The 20,515-nt window shown below is 38.3% G+C and overlaps 3 protein-coding genes across 3 annotated transcripts in view; 1 reads left to right on the top strand and 2 right to left on the bottom strand.

Moving 5' to 3' along the window:
- The window catches only part of LOC148126715 (vomeronasal type-2 receptor 26-like), a 53,844-nt gene extending 45,562 nt beyond the window's left edge, over nt 1–8,282 (top strand). Inside the window, exons 2-3 of the mRNA XM_087927661.1 lie at nt 4,325–4,451; nt 7,141–8,282. Of these exons, the coding sequence (XP_087783787.1) occupies nt 4,325–4,451; nt 7,141–8,045 (1,032 nt within the window). The 3' untranslated portion in view covers nt 8,046–8,282. The remainder of the gene's footprint in view (nt 1–4,324; nt 4,452–7,140) is intronic.
- The window catches only part of LOC113451824 (vomeronasal type-2 receptor 26-like), a 500,191-nt gene that overhangs the window by 156,444 nt on the left and 323,232 nt on the right, over nt 1–20,515 (bottom strand). The window lies entirely within an intron of this gene.
- LOC113451996 (vomeronasal type-2 receptor 26-like) overlaps nt 1–20,515 on the bottom strand; it is a 452,458-nt gene that overhangs the window by 142,958 nt on the left and 288,985 nt on the right. The gene's annotated exons all lie outside the window — the stretch shown is intronic.

Genomic DNA, 20,515 nt, shown 5'->3' on the forward strand with positions numbered 1-20,515 from the left:
AGAAGAGAGTTTGGGGGCTCAGAGGCTGCATCCATGGCAGGTATGGGGTCCCAACAAGAAGGGTGGGATCCAACAGGGTTAACTACCAATTTGGTGATTTATGAGATTCAGTGATTTACGATGTCATTACAACCCAAGTGATTACAGCACAAGACCCAGGAGGTCAAAACAATAAAACTCAGAAGGTCATCACAAAGCCCATTACCCAGATCATTAAAGCACAGGAGGCTGATAGACACACAGACACATATGTTCTTATGAAAAAGCCAGCCGATTCACAAACATCAACTCCATCAACCAATCAGGAAATGAAAAGAACAGCCAACATCCCCACCAGTATATATAGGGAGACGTCAGTTCTGATCACTTTGCTTGCACAAGCACGAAGTGAAAATCACCAGCCTGAAGATGACGAGTGGGACCTCATTGAAACGTTGCCAAGATACTCTCAATCTTACATGGGAAAAGACCTGAAAACGCCAAGACCTGCATACCTGTACCTAAGTAAATCTATGAATATATTTATGTATATGTATAGGGCATTCAGCTTTGTTCGGGTATTTTCCCATGTCATTGTAGTTGTGCTTTTAAAGTTGTAGCAATGTTTGGTAGAATCTCATCTGCCATCATCAGGCTTCTGTACTGTGTTCGTCTGTGAGGCAGACTGTGAAAGTCTGACTTACAGACAGACAGAATACAGAAGCCTGATGATGGCAGATGAGATTCTGCCGAAACGTTGCTACAACTTTAAAAGCACAACTACAATGACGTGGGAAAATACCCGAGCAAAGCTGAATACCATACATGAAAGTACCCACGAAAACTTTAGAATATATATATATGTGTATCTTTGGTTATTCGGGTTTTCTCCTGCATAAAATTGGAAGTATTTTGGCAACGTTTTGACAATATCTCATTCGTCATCTTCAGGCTTGTGTCTTCAGCTTTGTGTTTCTTGGAGTAATGTGAGCTTGCAAATGTTTTTTCTTTTAACTGCCAGTGGGAGTGCGACTTGACTGGGTGGGGGCTTGGCTGTGTTCTGATTGGGTGGGGGTGTGTTCTTATTGGTTGGGGGCCTGGCTGTGATCTGAGTGGTTGGGGGTCGGCTGTGTTCTGATTGGCTGGGGTTTGTTCTGTTCGCCAAAACCGAACACTTCAACAGCAGAATAATCAGAGAAGCCATAGAGATAGAACAACGCCCAAACAGCATCAATAAACGAGATGACACCTCCCCGCTACCAGCCATTTGGGAACCCGCCCTCATGAACAAACGAATACCTAACATCAAGAATGACACCAGACCCACACCCATGAGGGCCACACAAGATGCCACCACCACACTTCCACGTAGAAAGCAGACTCACACCCACACAGAAGATGAGACACGACCACAGACCAGAAGCCGCAATGCAGCTGCATCACTATCCACTTCAAACCCCTCCGAGCCATACATGAAGCAAACTGAAACCCACCATGAAGATGCAGCACAACCACGAACCTGAAGCCAAGCAGCAGGATCACAGTTCACCAGCTCAAATCCCCAAGCAACTAAGACTAACCTGAGCACAACCAAGCCCCCACCTGAACAGAACATGCCTCCAGCCAATCAGAACATGGCCAACCCCCCAAGCAATCAGAACACAGCCAAACCCCCTACCAATGAGAACACACACACACCCAATCAGAACATAGCCAAGCCCCCAGCCAATCAATTCACACCCCCACAAGCAGTTAAAAGGAAGAAGCACCTGCAAGCTGACATTACTCCGAGAAGCACAAAGCTGAAGACACAAGCCTGAAGATGATGAATGAGACTTCATTGAAACGTTGCCTAGATACTTCCAATTTTACGTGGGAGAAAACCTGAATAACCAAAGATCCATATATAAATACGTGTGAAAACCTCAGAAAACACACACACACACACACACACACAATTGAGAACTATTACTAAACCTTTGTCCTTGAGCTTTGAAGACAATGGCAACACTTGTTCTCCCAACTCACAATATTTGCACATTAAACAACTGTAGAAGAAAGATTAGAATGTAAAAAGGATGTGAGGTAAGAAAACAAGATTTCTTAAAATTCCTCAATGTTTCCACTCTAGTTCCATCCATATTTAAAGAAGAATGAATTGTATAATCTTTCTTTGTCGAAAGTGTATTTGGACCAAAATGGAGACATAGCAGCAGATTTGCAGATCATTAGTAGGCTGTTTCTGTCCAAGGAGGATCCCATCAACAAGGAATTGGGGAGTTTTGAAAGGCAGAGAATTATAATCAACGAAGATGTTTTGTCACAGCTAAAGTTGCTGAGCAAGGTGAGGAAAATATTAATACAAAACCCCCACCAAAGACTTACAATCCATTTCAAGTGGGCTGAATCTAGTCAAAAGGGTGGGTAACCTTGACTGGGAATTGGATGTGTGGAGTAAAACATCGATAATTTTCTGTTATAACCTGATTCAGCTATTTCCAAAATTTGATTTGGAGTGATTATTACTTAGGACACAAATCTCTGCCATTTTATATGCAGTTTAATATCTCCATAAACCCGGTGAGAGAGGGCATCATATCAGTGGTGGTATGCTACCAGTTTGGTCCGGTTTACTCAAACCTGTAGTATAAAAAATGCCTTGGATCAGCTGAGAGGAAGAAAACAATCCTTCAAAGATCAACTGAGAAGATAAAAGACTGAAAAGTGCATGGAAGGGTGGGAGGGTCACTTCTTTACCCTCTCAGCTGATTGGCTTTTAGGGCTGCATATGTTAGGGGTGCGCCTACATGCACGATCTCCTACTGAACCAGTAGTGTCTAAGGTAGGATCCCACTACTGCCTCATATGCTGAGGAGTTTGGTGTTACTAGTTTCAGTTTCACTAATTTATTCTCTTCAAATATCAAAGGTGAAGGAAGTTCTGTGGATCGGGACCTGAGTTCAAGTTTGGTCTCAATCTGATGAAATGGAATCAAAATTGGATGGAAGTCTTGTTGATCCCAGTGGGAAATAAACTTAATAAGCAAATATTTCACTGGTCTTTTAGAATTGTCAGCAAAAAGGGAGTGGGGGAAGTAGTACATTCCTTAAATGCTTTCATAGATAATTGCTAGGTGGCCGAAGCTTCTGGCATGCAAGATTATTACTGGAGAGCATGATTGATGATACTTGGCTTTGGATGTGTCCCAGTGGAGAATGTGCCCCATTCGAATGGGGGTGGATGCTAGCGCCCTCACCTCATGATAATTTTAGAAATTAGTCAGTTTTACTTTTAATTAACCAGCATGGCAGCCGTACAAATTGATCAAATAAATATACAGATGAGGAACATCATGTTTAAGGTTGACAGACTTTACTTGTAAAGAATTTGTCCTTTGTATCTTAACTAAGAGATCATTTTGAACTGTTTTCAAAAAGGAGTTTTGCAATCCAGAAGAATCCATTCTACATCTTACCAATCAGATGTTTCTTTTTTAATCATAGTTTTAATTTACTGCATTTTTTGGAGTATAAGACACACTTTTTCAGCCTCCATGTGCTACATATTCTGCCCTTTCGGATTCCTGCCACTTGGAATGGCTCAAAAATGGGGCATGCAGAGACAGCAATAGGCTATGTCAATCCCTGCATCCTGAAACAATGGATTGTAGGGAGGCTGCTCCAACCGACAATCAGCTGCTTATGCTAATCAGGCTGTGCTGAAGGTGTTTGCTGCAAGGAGGCAAATTGCTGGGAGGCACAGGCAGATATTTTTCTTGATTTCCTCCCCAAAAGGTAGGTGGGTCTTATACTTTGGAGCATCTTATACTCCAAAAAATGTGGTATTTTAAATAAATTAAAAATAAATACAATTTTAAATAAATGCTTTGATGTATAAAATATACATCAATCAATCATTTAATTAGTCAGTTAATCTTAATAAAATTCACAGATGGAATAGAAATGTAATACATCTTTTACAATAAAGTTTAGTCTAAAATTTAAAAAAAAGTGGATATCTTATTTTAAAATTATGCATATGTGAAGAATAGAGGAATGCATGTGAATTACATTTGAGGAGGAACTAAGTGTGACTTGATGTTTAATTTTTTTTCTCATTTTTATCCCTCCAGACTTTACTAAGTAGAAACGCCCCAAGAAAAAGGAGGAACTAAATGAGGCATCCGCCTGCAATTGTATTCCGCAATCATTTGGAAGTTGTCAGGGATTTTATACTTTTCTATCTGGAGCCCAGATATTACTTGGCTAATGTTTCTGTCTACCTCCATGTTACATAGATGGTGAAATTAACCTCTTTCCTTTGGCATTTTTCTTTTTCTTTCCAGTCTCTGCCTCAGTCCAGATGTGTGGAAAAATGTCAGCCAGGATTTGTCAAGAAACTTGGAGAAGGAGAACCAGTTTGCTGCTATGATTGTGTTCCTTGTCCAGAGGGGACCATCTCAACTCAGGAAGGTTGGTGACACCATACGGAAACCTTCTGAATTCATACAAATCACTCTGATCAATATACATCTTAAAGAGTCATATACGTTTGATGGTTTTGTTTTTAATTTCCATGGTGTCCAATTTCTTCCCTAATTGGAGGCAAAAGAAAAAAATCTCAAAGGATGAGTTAGGAAGAAGGATGTAATGTATTGGGTAGGAAATCTTTTTTATATACATTTTGCCAGTTTGGATGAGTCATTCCATATTTATCTTTCTTAGAAATATATGAATTCCTTGTAACTTGAGACATGATTTTAGATCAATGCACTTTGCTCATCCAAATCAACCTTACACTACAGGCCAAAAGATACATCAATCATACATTTAATCATTTAATTACTCTTTATTAAGATCATAAACTCTTATAAGCTGAAATATCTAAATATCTGAAACAATGAAGGGGGAGAAGTTTGGTTCAAAGAACAAATAAAAACCAAACAGAGGACTCATCATAAAACCATCAAGTGCATATTTACTTCCCACCTTTTCTTATCTTTTCAATTTGCATTGTTATATATTGAGATAAAAACTGTTATAATACCAACCAAAAATGAATATGGCTGTTGTTCTGAAAGGAAAAAAAATACTAACATACAGTTCTGGGATTCAAAGGAACAAAAAGAAGGAGGGGGGAGTTGAACTAATAAAAGACCAATCTACGAATAGATACCAATGTCAACTTCATATCTCTTTAAAATTGTTGCCAAATCTAGAAAGGGTGGAAATATATTGCTTCATCTTCCCATTTTTATTGGATAAAAAGGCTTGGCAGATAACAGACTCAGTTCCTCTTCTTCAATTCCTTCACCAATTAATCTTTAATACTCTTTCTTTTCAAATTAATTAATCACATTTATATGGTTTTCTATTTCACACAAAGTGACTTTTGGCAGTACACAACTAAATCACAAATTAAAAATTAAAACAACGAGAAGTAAATGCTAAGTTTAGTTTACTTTACTTTATTGTCATTGCACCTCATACAATGAAATCAAACACCATCTTCAGTGCACATCATGACCATGAAAATAAACACAAATGCACATCCTTCACACTCTACACATTGAATTGAAAACCCACCCACCAACATGGTACTACGCAGTATAATTCAACAGAGCTATTGCCCTGGGATACTGCCCTATTTTCCAGTCTATGTGTCCTTGTTCTTGTTGTCCTGTACCATCTGTCAGATGGCAATAGTTCAAAAAATGGGTGCCCAGGTTGAGATGAAGCTTTTAGAATATTTTGAACTTTTTTAAGGCAGTGGTAGCTATGAAGCTCTTCCAAAGAGGGGAGAGGGCAACCAAGGATCCTCTGAACAATGACGTTAACCCTCTGAAGTGCTGTCCTATCTGCCACTGTGCAATTGGCAAACCACACACAGATGCAGTAAGTTAAAATGCTTTCTATGGCAAATGGTAGAAGGTTACCAGCATTTGTTCATTCAGCTGTTGTTTTCTGAGAAGTCTCAGGTAGTATAATCTTTGCTGGGCCCTTTTGACCAATGCTGCAATGTGAGCCCCCCAGGTCAGCTCCTCTTTTATGGTAACACCCATAAGAAATCAAGAGAGAAGTACATCAAGATGCTACCTACCATGCATCCAGCACGCAGGGTTGCATTGTCTTGGGATCCCCAGGACTGTTGGAAAATGCCACATTTTAAGGGATTTCTAGAAGCCTTCAAAGTTTGGAGATACTCTCAATTTCAGGATAATTAATGATTTTTTCCCTGGAGGGGGCTGTATCCATCTGCCCTGAAATAGGCAGTGTTGCAACCCTTCTCGAGAGGAACTCCATGGATCTAACCACATTAGACAAATTTTATCCTGTGTCCAATCTTTTTAGAGCAGTTTATTGAGAGCATCAAAATCAAGAACTGATTTTAAACATTCTTGGGATAAACGTATGTCCATCACCTTACAAAAATTTAATAAATAAACAAGTAAGTAAATCAATAAAGATAGAAAGAACCTGGTTGGTTAAGTCAGAGAAGGGAGGTAGTGGAACAAGATTGCCACATGACTATGCGGCAGCAACAAAAAAAACTAACACAATTCTTGCTTGTGTATAAACAGAGGCATAGAATCAAAATCACGTGAAGTATTAGTACCACTTTATAAAAGCTGACCACACTTGGAATGCTTTGGCATGCAAAAAGGTCTGTTCCCTAAAACATTTCCACTTTATGAGTCATCAGAAGCCTACCTTTTCTGGTGCAGGTCCTACTCCACTCCACCCTGAAATTCAATAATCCCCATCCTCTTCAACTTCTGGAGACTTGCTACTTCTCCCAGGAGTTCCCATGGGACAGTTTCTTGTTGCAGTCTGGAACTGGCATTCCCTAGGAAGCTCTCCCTCCCCCATTGTCTTTGTGGCAACTGAAAAGCAGCAATAGTTGCAATCAACAACCTTTTGCTTTAAAGTTGACAAAGGAGTTTGTGGCACCAGATATTTCTTCTTTTAATTTTATTTTCTTGTTCTTGTTTTTTCTTGTTTAATTTTATTTAGTTGTTCTTGTTTGTACATATCTGGGGATCCTTTTGCTGCAGTGTAAGAATGTACCATTAATGATGCTTTCCTGTCTCTCAATATCACATCTCATACAAAGTTTTCTTGAAATTTGAAAGACTATAACAAAAAATATTATTTTTCTCAGACACTGAAAAATGTACAAAGTGCCCAGAAGAACAATGTCCAACCAAGGACCGAGTCCAATGTATCCCCAAAAGAATAATCTTCCTGTCCTATGAAGAACCTCTGGGCATCATTCTCGTCTGCTTTGCCCTTCTCTTGTTCCTAACCACAGGCTTTGTTTTAATCATATTCCTTCAATACCTTGAAACTCCCATTGTCAAAGCCAACAACCGGGACCTCTCCTACATCCTCCTGATCTCCCTCTTGCTTTGTTTTCTGTCCTCCTTTCTTTTTATTGGCCAGCCAAGGAAAGCCACTTGTTTTCTCCGGCAAACCATGTTCAGCATTGTCTTCTCAGTAGCTGTGTCTTCTGTGTTGGCCAAAACAATCATGGTGGTGCTGGCTTTCCTGGCCTCAAAACCAGGAAACAAGATGAGAAGATGGTTAGGAAAGACCTTGGCCAACACTACCATCCTTTCTTGTTCTGGTGTCCAAAGTTTCATTTGTGTCATATGGCTGGGAATTTCCCCTCCATTCCCTGATTCTGACATGCACTCCCAGCCTGGAAAAATCATCCTTCAATGCAATGAAGGCTCTGTTACCATGTTTTATATTGTCCTTGCCTACATGGGATTCCTTGCTATCATTTGCTTCGTGGTAGCTTTCTTGGCCAGGAACCTGCCTGGGGCCTTCAATGAAGCCAAACTGATCACTTTCAGCATGCTGGTCTTCTGCAGTGTCTGGATTTCCTTCCTTCCCACCTACCTGAGCACCAAAGGGAAATACATGGTGGCCGTGCAGGTCTTTTCCATCTTGGCCTCTGGTGCTGGACTGCTGGGCTGCATCTTCCTTCTCAAGTGCTACATTATCATCCTTAGACCTGATCTAAACACTAAGGAACATCTCATGATAAAAATAGGGAAGTGACAATGAAATTGTTTCTTAGGACCATAACATTTCATTATTGGTTCCAAATTGTTATTGGTTTATATGCTTTGTTTGCCTCTGTTTGACAACTTATGTTATTTAAAACTGAAAGAAATAAAAATAGTTAGATGGGCTGTGGACTGTTTTAAGCTTGATGGGTAACTTCAGAGTTAATTTGGAGGGTCTCAATCTCATCTTCATAGTTCTTTCAGAATTGAGAATCAAGTCTAGGACCAAAGCAATTATTGTATTCTTTCTGCAGTGCTTTTCAGCATGTCCTAGTGGGACTCCCTGAAATAATATTGAGAGTTGGCCCCCCAAACAACAAAGAGATGCACTCTGTGGTATGTAAGAATTACATACTAAGGATTACACCTGTGAAGGTTAGAAACATAAGTAACACCATATTTATCCGATTTCTGACCTATGCAATAGTTACTGGAATATTACTGGACTGTTATATAACTATAAACATAAGTTGATTATGTTCTGTAGAAATGTCAATTTTTTGGCTAGAACATGGAAATGTCAAATCTTTGGCAATGACAATATGTGAAATGATTTTGGGTCATCCTGACCTAAAAGGAATTGGTTAATGAGCTATTGTATTAAAAACTTGCTGATGTTCAAAACAGGAAAAGAAGAAGCCATGAGAATGGCGGTTTCCAAGAGATGAGGTTCGGGGAGGAGTTAGTGGACAAGCACCCAGAGAAATCTAAGGACTTACCAAGGGAGAAAAACAGAAGGATGATGCGAATGTAGCCTGTTGCAGAACCCTATAAATGTAACATTCAATCTATGCCTGGTGTCCTCATATTCTGAATGTTCAGGAAATGAGGTCCTTCTGATTTTTGCAAATCTCTGAATAAATAAGTTTTTTATGGTTCTTTGGTCATTGTGTCAATTCTTGGTGTTTATAACAATTGGCGAAGTCAGGCCAGAAGCAAGACTTCTTCCTCTGAATGTCGACGGATTTTGAAAGCTGCAGATGCCCCCACTGCTTTCAGTGGTTTTAGTAGTTTGATGGATTTCTTGCCCTTGGGTGGGAAATTGCTCTTAGTGACCTGTGGACAGATGACTTGTAATGGCTGAGTTAACCCAGATACTGGTGCTCCAGGATACAGGTGAGCTAGTTCTTATAATTTGTTTTCCACTGTGTTGCAACACTGTTTAAAATTTGTTTTAAGGGTTGTTTAAACACTGGGTAAAAAGGGTTTTTTCTTAAGCCTGATAAGTTTATGTTAGCCATGTGTGTGTGTGTGTGTGTGTGTGTGTGTGTGTGTGAGAGAGAGAGAGAGAGAGAGAGAGAGAGAGAGAGAGAGAGAGAGAGAGAGAGAGAGATAGTGCTGTACTGCTATTGTTCTGCATTATCATTTCCTCTTTTCCCTTTCCTCTGTTAGAAGGGAGAGTATTACTATTTCTAAATTGGGTCATATTTTACTAAGCCAGATGCAGAGATCCCATCCATTCCACCCTCCTCCTCTCTGGGTGAATTGCTTAAATAATGGAGTGAGCCCTGGTTAAGTCTTTATAGAAAACATCTGAATAAAGTAACAATAATTGAGCTTTTCCCTGGGGTGTGGCCAATGCTGATCTTAATTCCACTGAACTATAGGTGGGATAAATTTGGAGAATCTGATTGTTATTGCATAAGAGCTTTGAGAAAAGTTCTTGTTAAAAAGAAGTTAAAAATGCAAATGCCATATGTGGAGCCCTGGATACACATTCAGTGGGTGGACCCTTTTTCTTCTACAAGTAAGAGGAGGATAATTAAGGAGGGTAATTATCTTAAACTCAAACAACAGATTGTGACAGACTTGATAAAATGGGAACATTTACAATTATCATTGATTGGGAGAATATCTACAATTAAGATGAATGTATTGCCTAGAATTTTATACTTATTCCAGACAATTCCAATCAGATTAGGGAAAGAATTTTTTGAAGATTTAAACAAAGTTGTGCTAAAATACATCAGGCAGGGGAAGAAAGTGAGAATAAAACTTAAATTGTTACAAGATGCAAGAATAAGAGGAGGATTTGCTTTGCCCAATTGGGAATTATACTACCAGGCGACCAGTTTGATGTGGGTAAAGGAGTGGATAACACTCAGGAATACTTGACTTTTGAATTTAGAAGGACATGACCTGCTGTTACAGTGGCATGCCTTCCTCTGGTATAAGGGAACTAAAATGCAGCAGTATTTTAAAGACATTATATTCGAGAAGCATTGTTTCTAAACTGGGAGAAGATAAAAAAGCAATATTATTTAAAAATTCCACTATGGTTATCTACTATTGAAGCTTTTTCCTATCCAATAATATATAAAAAGGAACAAACAGTTAGATATGGTGAGATATTGAGTGAAAAAGGTGAACTTCAATCTATGCAAGCATTGGAAGAACAAGGTGTAAAAATGAATTGTTTTTCATATTTGCAAATACAATCTAGATTTGATAAAGATGTTAAAACAGAAGGTATCTCTGATAAGTGGACAGATTAAGATAACATTTACTGATGAAAAAGTAATTTAAAAACTTTATGGATATTTGCTGGAGTTTAAATTAGAGGAAGAGCAAGTAAAAGAAACAATGATTGCGCAGGGGAAAAATTTTGGATATGGGATTGTCCTAGATAAGTGGAAAAAAATTGTGGTCTCAAAATTATAAAATGACAATGTCAACTGCATACAAAGAAAATTTGTATAAGATGTTTTACAGGTGGCACTTACCCCCAACGAGAATCGTGAGGATGTTCAAGAATAAATCGGATAAATGTTGGAAATTTTATCAGATACCTGGTTCATATTACCATATGTGGTGGACATACTTGGATGCAAAAAGATATTGGACAATAATCCACATAGGGTTGTAAAAAATGATAAAACAACACATTGACTTTAAACCTAAGATATTTTTATTGGGATGTATACTTGAAATATACCATAAAGAATTGAAATATTTGATTGTAAATGTTTTAACAATGGCTAGAATTGTATTTGCTAAGAATTGGAAAAATGAAAAAATACCTATGCAGGAGGAAATTATTAAGAAAATCATGGACTGTGCAGAAATGAGTAAATTGACATTTGAAATTAGAGAACAAGAAGATAAACAATTTTATATGATATGGGATTTATTTTATCAATGGTTAGATAAAAAGACATGGTAAAGAAATAGATTAGTAAGCCTTACAATAAAAGTTAATAGACTGATATAGAATACAATATAAAATATATAACTATTGGATGAATGTATAAGATTAAACCATAATGAAATTTAGAATATCTCATATAAAATGATGGAAAAATAGTTTAGTCAAATGAATGTTTAATAATTGTTATTACCTAAGCACAAGCTAGATTGATAAGGTGATAATTTATATAACTTGCGAGCAATGGTAAAAAAAAAAGAATAGCACAAAAGATTGTAACCAAAGCACAGGGGTATTTTAGAAGACATTATATACGGGAGTCTCTGTGGTTAAATTGGGAGAAGACAAAAAAAACAATGTTATTTGAAAATTCCAGTTTGGTTATCGACGATAGATGCGTTCTCTTACCCTATAATCTATAAAAAGGAACAAACAGCTATGGGGAATTATTAGATGAAAAGGGTGAACTTAAATCGATGCAAAAACTAGAGGAACAAGGTATACAGATGAATTGGTTTTCATATCTGCAAATACATTCAAAGTACTATGAGGATTCCAAAGCAGAGGGATTTTATGATAAGCAAACTGATTTAGATAAGATTTTGATGGGTACTGATGAAAAGGTGATTAAAAAGTTGTATGGTTATTTATTGGAAATTAAGCTGGAGGAAGAACAAGTTAAAGAAACTATGATTGCGTGGGGGAGGAATTTTGGATATGGGATTGACTTAGAGAAATGGCAGAAATTATGGTTGCAAAATTATAAAATGACAATGTCTACAGCGTATAAAGAAAACTTGTATAAGATGTTTTACAGGTGGCATTTTCCCCCGACAAGAATAGCAAGAATGTTCAAGAATAAATCCGAAAAATGCTGGAAGTGTCATCAGAAACCTGGTTCATACTACCATATGTGGTGGACTTGTGAGGATGCTAGAAAATATTGGACTAAAATCCACATATGGTTGGAAAAAATGACAAAGAAGCATATAGACTTGAAACCGGAGTTTTTTTTATTGGGAATCCTACCAGATACTTATAGTAAAGAGTTGAAATATTTGATTGTAAATGTATTGACTGCTGCTAGGATTGTATTTGCAAAAAATTGGAAAAATGAGAAAATTCCATTGCAAGAAGAAGTTGTAAAGAAAATATTGGAATGTGCTGAGATGAGTAGATTGACTTTTGAAATTAGAGAGCAAGAAGATAAACAATTTTATATAGTTTGGGATCTCTTCTATCAATGGTTGAATGATGAAATACAAAAATATAAAGGTTAGACAATAAGGAATTATATTGATCTTATTCTCCTTTTCTTTTTATTGGTGTTTGATACTATATTTATATAATAGTTTTCTGTTTCTTTTTTTTTTCCTTTCCTATTTAGGATAGAATTGGCATGATTATAAGATTTGTTTTAGAATAAATTATTTAAAATATAGTTATCTCATAAAGGCATGATCGAATAAAAGTTTAGTCAAATTTCTTTTTTTTTAATAGTGATACTATGATCTATAAGTTTGTATTGATAATAAGAGTATTATATAAGGTAATTTTAATTGTGACTATGAGATGAATGCACAAAACTGATGGACCAACCGACTTACTGTTTGTATAAAAATATGGGGGAGCTGATGCTTTTATGTTTTGTTGTTGTGTTTGTATGTTAAAAAACAATAAAAACTTTAAAAAAAAAGATTGTAACCAACTGACACACTGTATGTATATAATTGAAAGAGGGTTTTATGTGTTTATGTTTTGTTTGTATATTTGTTGTGAAAAACTTTTTTTTAAAAAAAGAGTTAGGGATGAGGCAAAGAGTGGAAAAAGGAAATTAGTCAAAATACTAACACACATATTTTTTATCTAATATGTACTCTGCTTATAAAACCAGGCTTTATAATCAATTTCAAAAAAATTGTTGCAGAGACAAAGACTTACCAAAAAGTCCTTCATGGGGTCAAGTATCCAGTCTGGGTTGTATTGGGCAATAGAAGTTGTGTTGTATTTGTGAATTTGTGTTGAGATCATGGATTATTTTTAGGGAAGGTGGGTGATTGAGCACAAGACAAGAGCAGATGGGTAGAAGAGGGGAAATGTCTAGAAGACACCTGTAAAGTGGCACATCCATATCTTCATTATAGAATAGAGGGGAAAGCAGAGAAAGGGTTGCTTGTAAGTGCAGACGGTACAGAACATGGTGCTGGAAAGGATATCACCTGATTCACACAGAGTGGAATGGAGGAACATCCTGCCCTGAGAGGTCCAGAGATTTTGGCATTGATATCAGAAGGAAGACAAGAAGGAAAAGCATGGAGAGGTTTGTAAGAATGTGGAAAGACAGGAGGCGTCAATGTGTGCCTCCTTTCAAAATCCAAGAAAGAAATACCCAGACTCCATGGTTTAGAGCAAAGTTGTTCTTTTACTGGATGATGAAAAGGAAGCTACAAATGAAATTCGAAACTGAGGATTTGGCGCAGATCACACATACAAAGAAATGGAATTGTTCCCACCCCCGAAGTTCAGAAGTCTCTTCCAATTAAAAGTTCTGAATATGATCATGTGGGCATCTTCAGGTGGTGATGAGGCCTCTGTCCGTTGACCTTGACATATTTTGATAAGACTTCGCAGCTGCGCAAAAAGGGATAGAGGCTAGCAAGGAAATGAAAGTTGAAAAGAAGAAATCATACACCCCCTCCTTCTTCTGCCCACAGTAAAAGAATGCAAAACACCTCCAGCTCTCTTCCCCCCACAATTACCCCTCCCCCCGTTGCTAATGACAGCCGAAAGAAACTAAGGCTAGCCATAGAGAAGATATGGGAGAAATAAATGAGATAGATAGTAGTTGAGAATACTGAAGAGATCTTGAGGCTGACAGGAGGACGGACTGGGTAATCATCAGAGAATCAGATAAATAGATAGATGAGATGAAAACATGATTATTTTAATTATCATGGTATCCTGTGGTATTTAGCTAGGGAATGCTTTATGTTGCATTGAGGGCTTTTATCTGATATTTTTTGTTTCATTTATAATACTTCTGCCCAAGCAATTACATCAACAGAAAAACATAAATGTTTGGCAATTTAATTACTTCTGTAAATAAACTGATGGAGAGAAAAAGGAAACTGTGTAATAATGTGTGGTTAAAACAAAGGAATGTCTTCCACAATCAAATTCAAACAGAAAGATATCCAGAATACAAAATAATGTTGGCACAGTGGTTGGAATGCAGTATTTCAGGTTAACTCTGCCACTCTAACTCTATCCTTCTATCAGGTTGTGATGGCGAAATTATGGCACCTGTGCCAGAGGTGGCACATAGAGCTCTGCTGTGCATGTGTGTGTACCTCCAGCCGGCCAGCTGGTCTTCAGGTCTCATCCATGCGAGGAGTGGGATGCATGGTTGGGGGCAGGGCACATGCATGGAGATGCATGAATGGGATACACATGCATGCATAGGGGACATGCATGCATTGCATTTTGGTGATGCATTTGCATGCATGCTTTGGGCACCCAGTGCTGAAAAGGTTGGCCATCACTGTTCTAAGGTTAATAAAATGAGGAACCAGATTGTTGGGGGCAATATGCTGATGTTGTAAACCACTCAGAGACAGCTGTAAAGCATGCAGAGTGGTATATAAGCCTAAGTGCTATTGCTATAATAACGTTGGAAGGGACTTTGGAAGTCTCCTAATCCAATCCCTTGCTCAAGGAGGAGACCTTATACCAGGGGTGGGATTCTATCAGTTCTGTCCACCTCTGTAGAACTGGTAGTTCTGAAGAGCAGCAGACAGAGATCATACAAAGAACCAGTTCTATGTCTGCTGCCGTTTTGCCCCACCCCAATGGTGGTATTCAATTTTTTTAAACTGCTGGTTTTGTGGGCATGGCCTATTTTGTAGGTGTGGCTTGGTGGTCATGTGACTGGCTGGGTATGGCTTGGTGGTCATGTGACTGGCTCAGAGATGGTATTCAGCAGGTTCTGTCCAGTTCTGGAGAACTGGTAGCAGAAATTTTGAGAAGTTTGGAGAATCGGTAGAGGAAAATTTGAGAATACTACCTCTGACTGGCCATACCCCCATCTATTCTCTGCCTCCTGAGTCCCAGGTGATCAGATGCGCCTTCTTTTGTTGTCCTGCACAGGAGAACAAAGCTGGAAAGCAGGTTAGTGGAGTGGGAAGGGAATGGGGATTTTGCAGTAACCTTACCCTGGGATAGGAATGAATTTTGCAGTATATCCTTCCCCTGGAGTGGGGTGGGAATGGAGGTTTTACAGTATCCTTCCCTTGCCATGCCTACCAAGCCATGTCCACCAAGACATGCCATGCCTACCAAGAATGGCCCACAGACACAGTAGTAAAAAAATTTAAATCCCACCAGTGCAGCCAGGGAAGGACAGGATAGGAAATAAGATTATCTTATATTAAGATACGATGGCTGAAGAAAAGAGAAGGGAAAGGAGTATTTTGCCTTGGGTGGGATAAATATGGAAATTTAAGTCTGTGTGAACATGCCCTCTTTCTTTCTATGCGTTGTTCTCTAAATTAAGGGATGGAAAAGTCACACATTGAAGCTCAACAGGTTCTCAGCCTGACACTTTGTTTTATGCAGATGCACCTACAAACCTAAATAGACAAATACCCTCAAAGAGAAAATACTGGTGTCAGAACTTTGACAATGAAAAAAACACCATCCTCCTTGTGATTGTGTTTTATCACAGTCCTATAGAGGCACAGGACACTTCTTCACAGGACATTTCTTCCCTGTTGGGAGGGAAGCGGGGGCCCGTCTCAATTTGTACTAAAACTTCCCCCAGCCCCATTATGATCACATTTCCTCCCATGAAATGATTCCAGTGTATTTGTCCACTTCCCTTGGAATAAGAGGAATTTATAATGCCTTGATAAGATCACACTTGGAATATTGCATCCAGTTTTGGCCTCCAGGCTGTAAAAAAATATGTTAAGACTCTGGAAAGAGTACAGAGAAGACCAATAAAGATGATTAGGGAACTGGAGGCTAAAACATATAAAGAACAGTTGCTGGAATTGGGTCTGTTTAGTTTAATTCAAAGAAGTTCTAGGGGAGACATGATAGCAGTGTTCCAATATCTCAGGGGCTGTCACAAAGAAGAGGGAGTCAAGCTATTCTCCAAAGCAACTGAGGGCAGGACAAGAAGCACTGGGTGAAAATTAATCAAGGAGAGAAGCAACAGAGGAGAGAAGAGGAGAGAAGAGATTGGACAATCATTTATCTGAATTAATATAGGGTTTCCTACCTAAGCAGGGTATTGGACTAGAAGACCTCCAAGGTCCCTTCCAAGTTTTCTATTCCTTTTTTCTATTATAAGATGATCCTTGGGTTATTTGGATAGTTCATTGGTTTCCATTGTCCCAGTCAAAACTGATATTTCTCCCAGACACTCTTAATTCCCATCGATATACTTTTTTCCTATGGTTGCTTCCTGCATACAGGATCTGGAGATACTCATTGATGGCTATTTCTTTTCTTTTCTTTTCCTTTTCTTTCTCTGCAGTATTATTTGGTCCTTGAATTCACATGGTGGGCTGCTCTTAATTCAGGAGGGTTACCGGTTTATGAACATTTACATTTTCACATGCTCTCTCTCTCTTTCTAAAAGAAGTTTGCTTTGTATTGCCCTACCTGCCAAGCAGCAGCTAAGGATACTTCCTTCAAAGAAACAGCAGGATAAAATTTGACTTTGAACAGAGCCAAAGGGCCAAGTTTCTGCTCAACACAGAAAGGACACAATCACTCCTTCAAACTCAATTTCCCTTATTTGAGTCATTTCTCCAGTCATTTCTCAGCTGAGCTCACTACATAAAAACTGAGAACTGGACTAAAAAAGGGGACACACACATTTAAGAAACCTCCCAACCAAAATTAATTTTTAGATTGTTGCCTTAAGCACACTCCTAAATGGTACCCTTTCTTTGGCAGCAGAAAATGACATGTGATCAAACTCACCACAAAACATAGGATGCCCTATTGTAATCCCTGATCAGAGATCAAAAATTGTGAATCTCATTTCTGACACCAGTTTGTGTGGAATCAAAACACTGAAACCAAAGCAAACAGTCAAGGCTCACTGCAGCATTTATTACACAGGACATACTGGGAGTAGATCTTGTTCAAAAAAATAGAGAGAAATAAACAAAGGGATACACTCACATCCCACTTACACTGGCATGGGATTTTAATGAGGTTTTTTAAAATATTGTGAACGTTACAGTTGCAAGCTGCCCAGTGGAATCTACAGGTGAACGTGGCAGCCTTACACATTTGTTTAATAAGAATATGTAAATATTTATGCTTTGCAGAAAAGAGACTAAAATGATGCAAAACAGAAAGAGAAAATGTGGTATACTAAATAAGAAGTTTCAGATCACTTCTTGCCCTTCTGTTATCTGCAAAGAAAAATAGTCTTTGTCATAAGAAGCATTTTCATCTTCTGATTCAGGAATTGCTATGGTAATATTCTAAACTTCCCACAGGTCACTAGGAACTGCAAGGCCACATTCCTTATGTCTCCATTGGCTTATTGGAAAGACTCATTCATCTGGAAACAGATTTTACCCACATTATTGTGATGAAAAATAAGATTTCATATTTTGTTTTAGAAATGTTTAGAAATATGGAAGAATAGGAACAGGATTAGTTTTAGGAATAGGAGGAATATATGTGTCAGGGTTCCAGTAATAGCCCTAATTAAATCATGAGCCTCAAGCCAAGCTTCAAAAAACCCTCAAAAGATTTATTAGGAGCAACATGCTGACAGTAACCTAAATGAAGCCAAGTCTGGCATACATAATTCACAGTCACCAGTAACCCTGTTTTACCCCTCCCCCGGGTGTATCATAAATCAGATTCTCCAATAAAGCACTGCCCAGGTATCATCAATCACATTCTCTAATAAAGGATTTTCACAACCAGAAGATCTGGTAACCTAGCTACAATCTTTTTAAGATAATGGTGGAATGTACTTCTGGTTTTACTGCTGTACTGCTCCTTCAGATTCTCGCCCCCCCTTGTTTATGGCAACTTGAATACAGACATAGGAATGTTTTATGAGTTGAAAATATGTTCAATATGTTCATTTCCTTCTCCCTTTCCCCTGTTGTCAATTGTAAAACAATTTTAGTGATACTATTTATTCTTCAAATGTTTAATGTTTCATCTTGTTTTTATTGATGTAAGCTGCCTTTAGGAAAGCCAGGAAGCCTATAACTTAAAAAAATAAATATTAAATGGTCAAAAACTGTTAATTGAGAGTAATCAATGCCATTTTTGAAGAATAACAGATTGGTAAAAGTCATTTTTCCTATATTATTTTAACATCCAATGTTCTTTGGTATTCAGATCTGACCTGAAAATAACAATGTCACATTTAGGGATGAAAATGCAGGCGGGAATGCAGGGGGAAGGTGCCCAACCAGATGCTGCAGATGACAACTTGGAGACCAGAACAAAAAAGCACAAATGAGTTTGCCAAATTCTTCCCCAACTTTCTCTGTATTTTGTTCCCTGGTTTTGTGGCCAAGAAAGCTAACACCACTGTGATAGTTTTGGCCAAGATTGAAGAAATGGAAATTGAGAAGACAAAGCTGAAGGCTGTTTGTTGAAGGAGGCAAGTCAGTCTCCTTGGTCGGCCAATAAGCAGAATGGAACAGGTCAAGATGGAAAGCAGGAGAGTGACCAGGAGAATGTAGGAGAGGTTCTGATTGTTGGCTTTGTCAATTGGTGTTTCTAGAACAGATGGCAAATGAAATTTCACTTCAGTTACAAGAATTAGAAAATGAGCCCCTAATTAGGATTAATATATGAAGATCTCATTGAAAAGAAAATCCCATACAGCCCTACTCTTTGTCGTAAAGACCAAGTGATTAAATTAGTGGATCAGCTGTGGACATGGTATTCTGGGATTTCAGTAGGGTATCTGACAAAAGAGACTAAAACCTGCTTCTTGGTAGAATAGAAAAATGTGGGATAGGCAGCATCAGCAATAGATGGACTGGACAGCTACTTGCTTGAAATAGTTAGGATCTCCTGCTTGAGCAATGGGTTGGGCTAGAAAACCTATAAAGTTTCTTCCAAATCTGTTAAACTGTTATTCTAATGTTAGACTGGGTTCAAGGATACTGATTGCTTCCATGGCATTAGAGCACAGACAGCACTAGAGTTAATTGTCATCAGCCGAGAGTGGCACCAAACTCCACAGCTCTGGATGACCTTCCCTAGCAATCTCTGGAAGCAAGAGATTCCATTGAAGGACAGCATAAGTCACTTTCCTGGCTCTTGAAGTATCTTGCTTCAAGCATGACTTTATGCACATATCCTAACAGGAAAGACTATGACCAATAAGGACAGTGCGCCAATGGTGGTTTCTGTGGTATCTGTGGTTTTTCACCGAAGTCCTTTTTTCTGCCTACTCTTCATTAGATGGAAGAAGTTCAGGGTCCCAAGAGGACAAGTTTCTTCTAACTGTAATTGTCACCTTACATGCCTTGAGACCTCTTCTTCTACTTCTCCAGTGTCTGCTTTTGATGTAAACATGAGACTGAAGCAACATGGAAGGGACCTTGCATTATAAAAGGATAAATACTACAGGTTATGCCCTTTGTGGCACAAATTACAGGATAGGCGAGAGCTGTGCTCTTGAATGTACGTTTTATTTCTTCCAGATGAATCTTGTCTGTTTGAATCAGGAAAGCCAGAGGATATTCTATCCTGTGAGAGTGCTTTGAATTCTGCTAATTCTTCTTTAAAAATAGGAAGGAGATTGATTCAGCCCCAGGAATTATGGATCTCCTGCTTCTGCTTTTGCTTCTACTGATGTCCCAGCCGGTCTCTGGGAAGCTGAGAATGAAGTGCCCACTGAGTTTTGACAACCAGGATGGAGAAAAGCCATGGAGCTATTATAGGCCAGGTGATCTTCTCATTGGTGTAGTCATCTCTCCATCAACAATAGAACATGAAACATTACCTTTCAACAGGGCTCCTTCTAGGCAGATTCAGTTGTAAGTCATTCATTGTGATGGAGTTTCATTCCCTCCATTTGCAGCTCTAACACTCTTCTTTCTCCTTCATCTTATTTTACTCATTTTTATATTGCAGGACCTGACTAATTTCTTGAACCATTTTGATTTCCACAGTCTTTATGTCTTTTGTCTTATTTTCTGGGAGAGGTTCAAATCAAAACATGAGGCAAATAAAACCTGAAAAAAGCCCACATTATTTATGTTTCCCTGTTCAATCCTCAATTCATGACTTGAGTACTGAGTTTTATTAAAAGT

Source organism: Pseudonaja textilis, chromosome 2 (genome assembly GCF_049901715.1).
Source record: "Pseudonaja textilis isolate UNSWEBS1 chromosome 2, rPseTex1.2, whole genome shotgun sequence".
In the NCBI taxonomy this organism is placed as follows: Eukaryota; Metazoa; Chordata; class Lepidosauria; order Squamata; family Elapidae; genus Pseudonaja; species Pseudonaja textilis.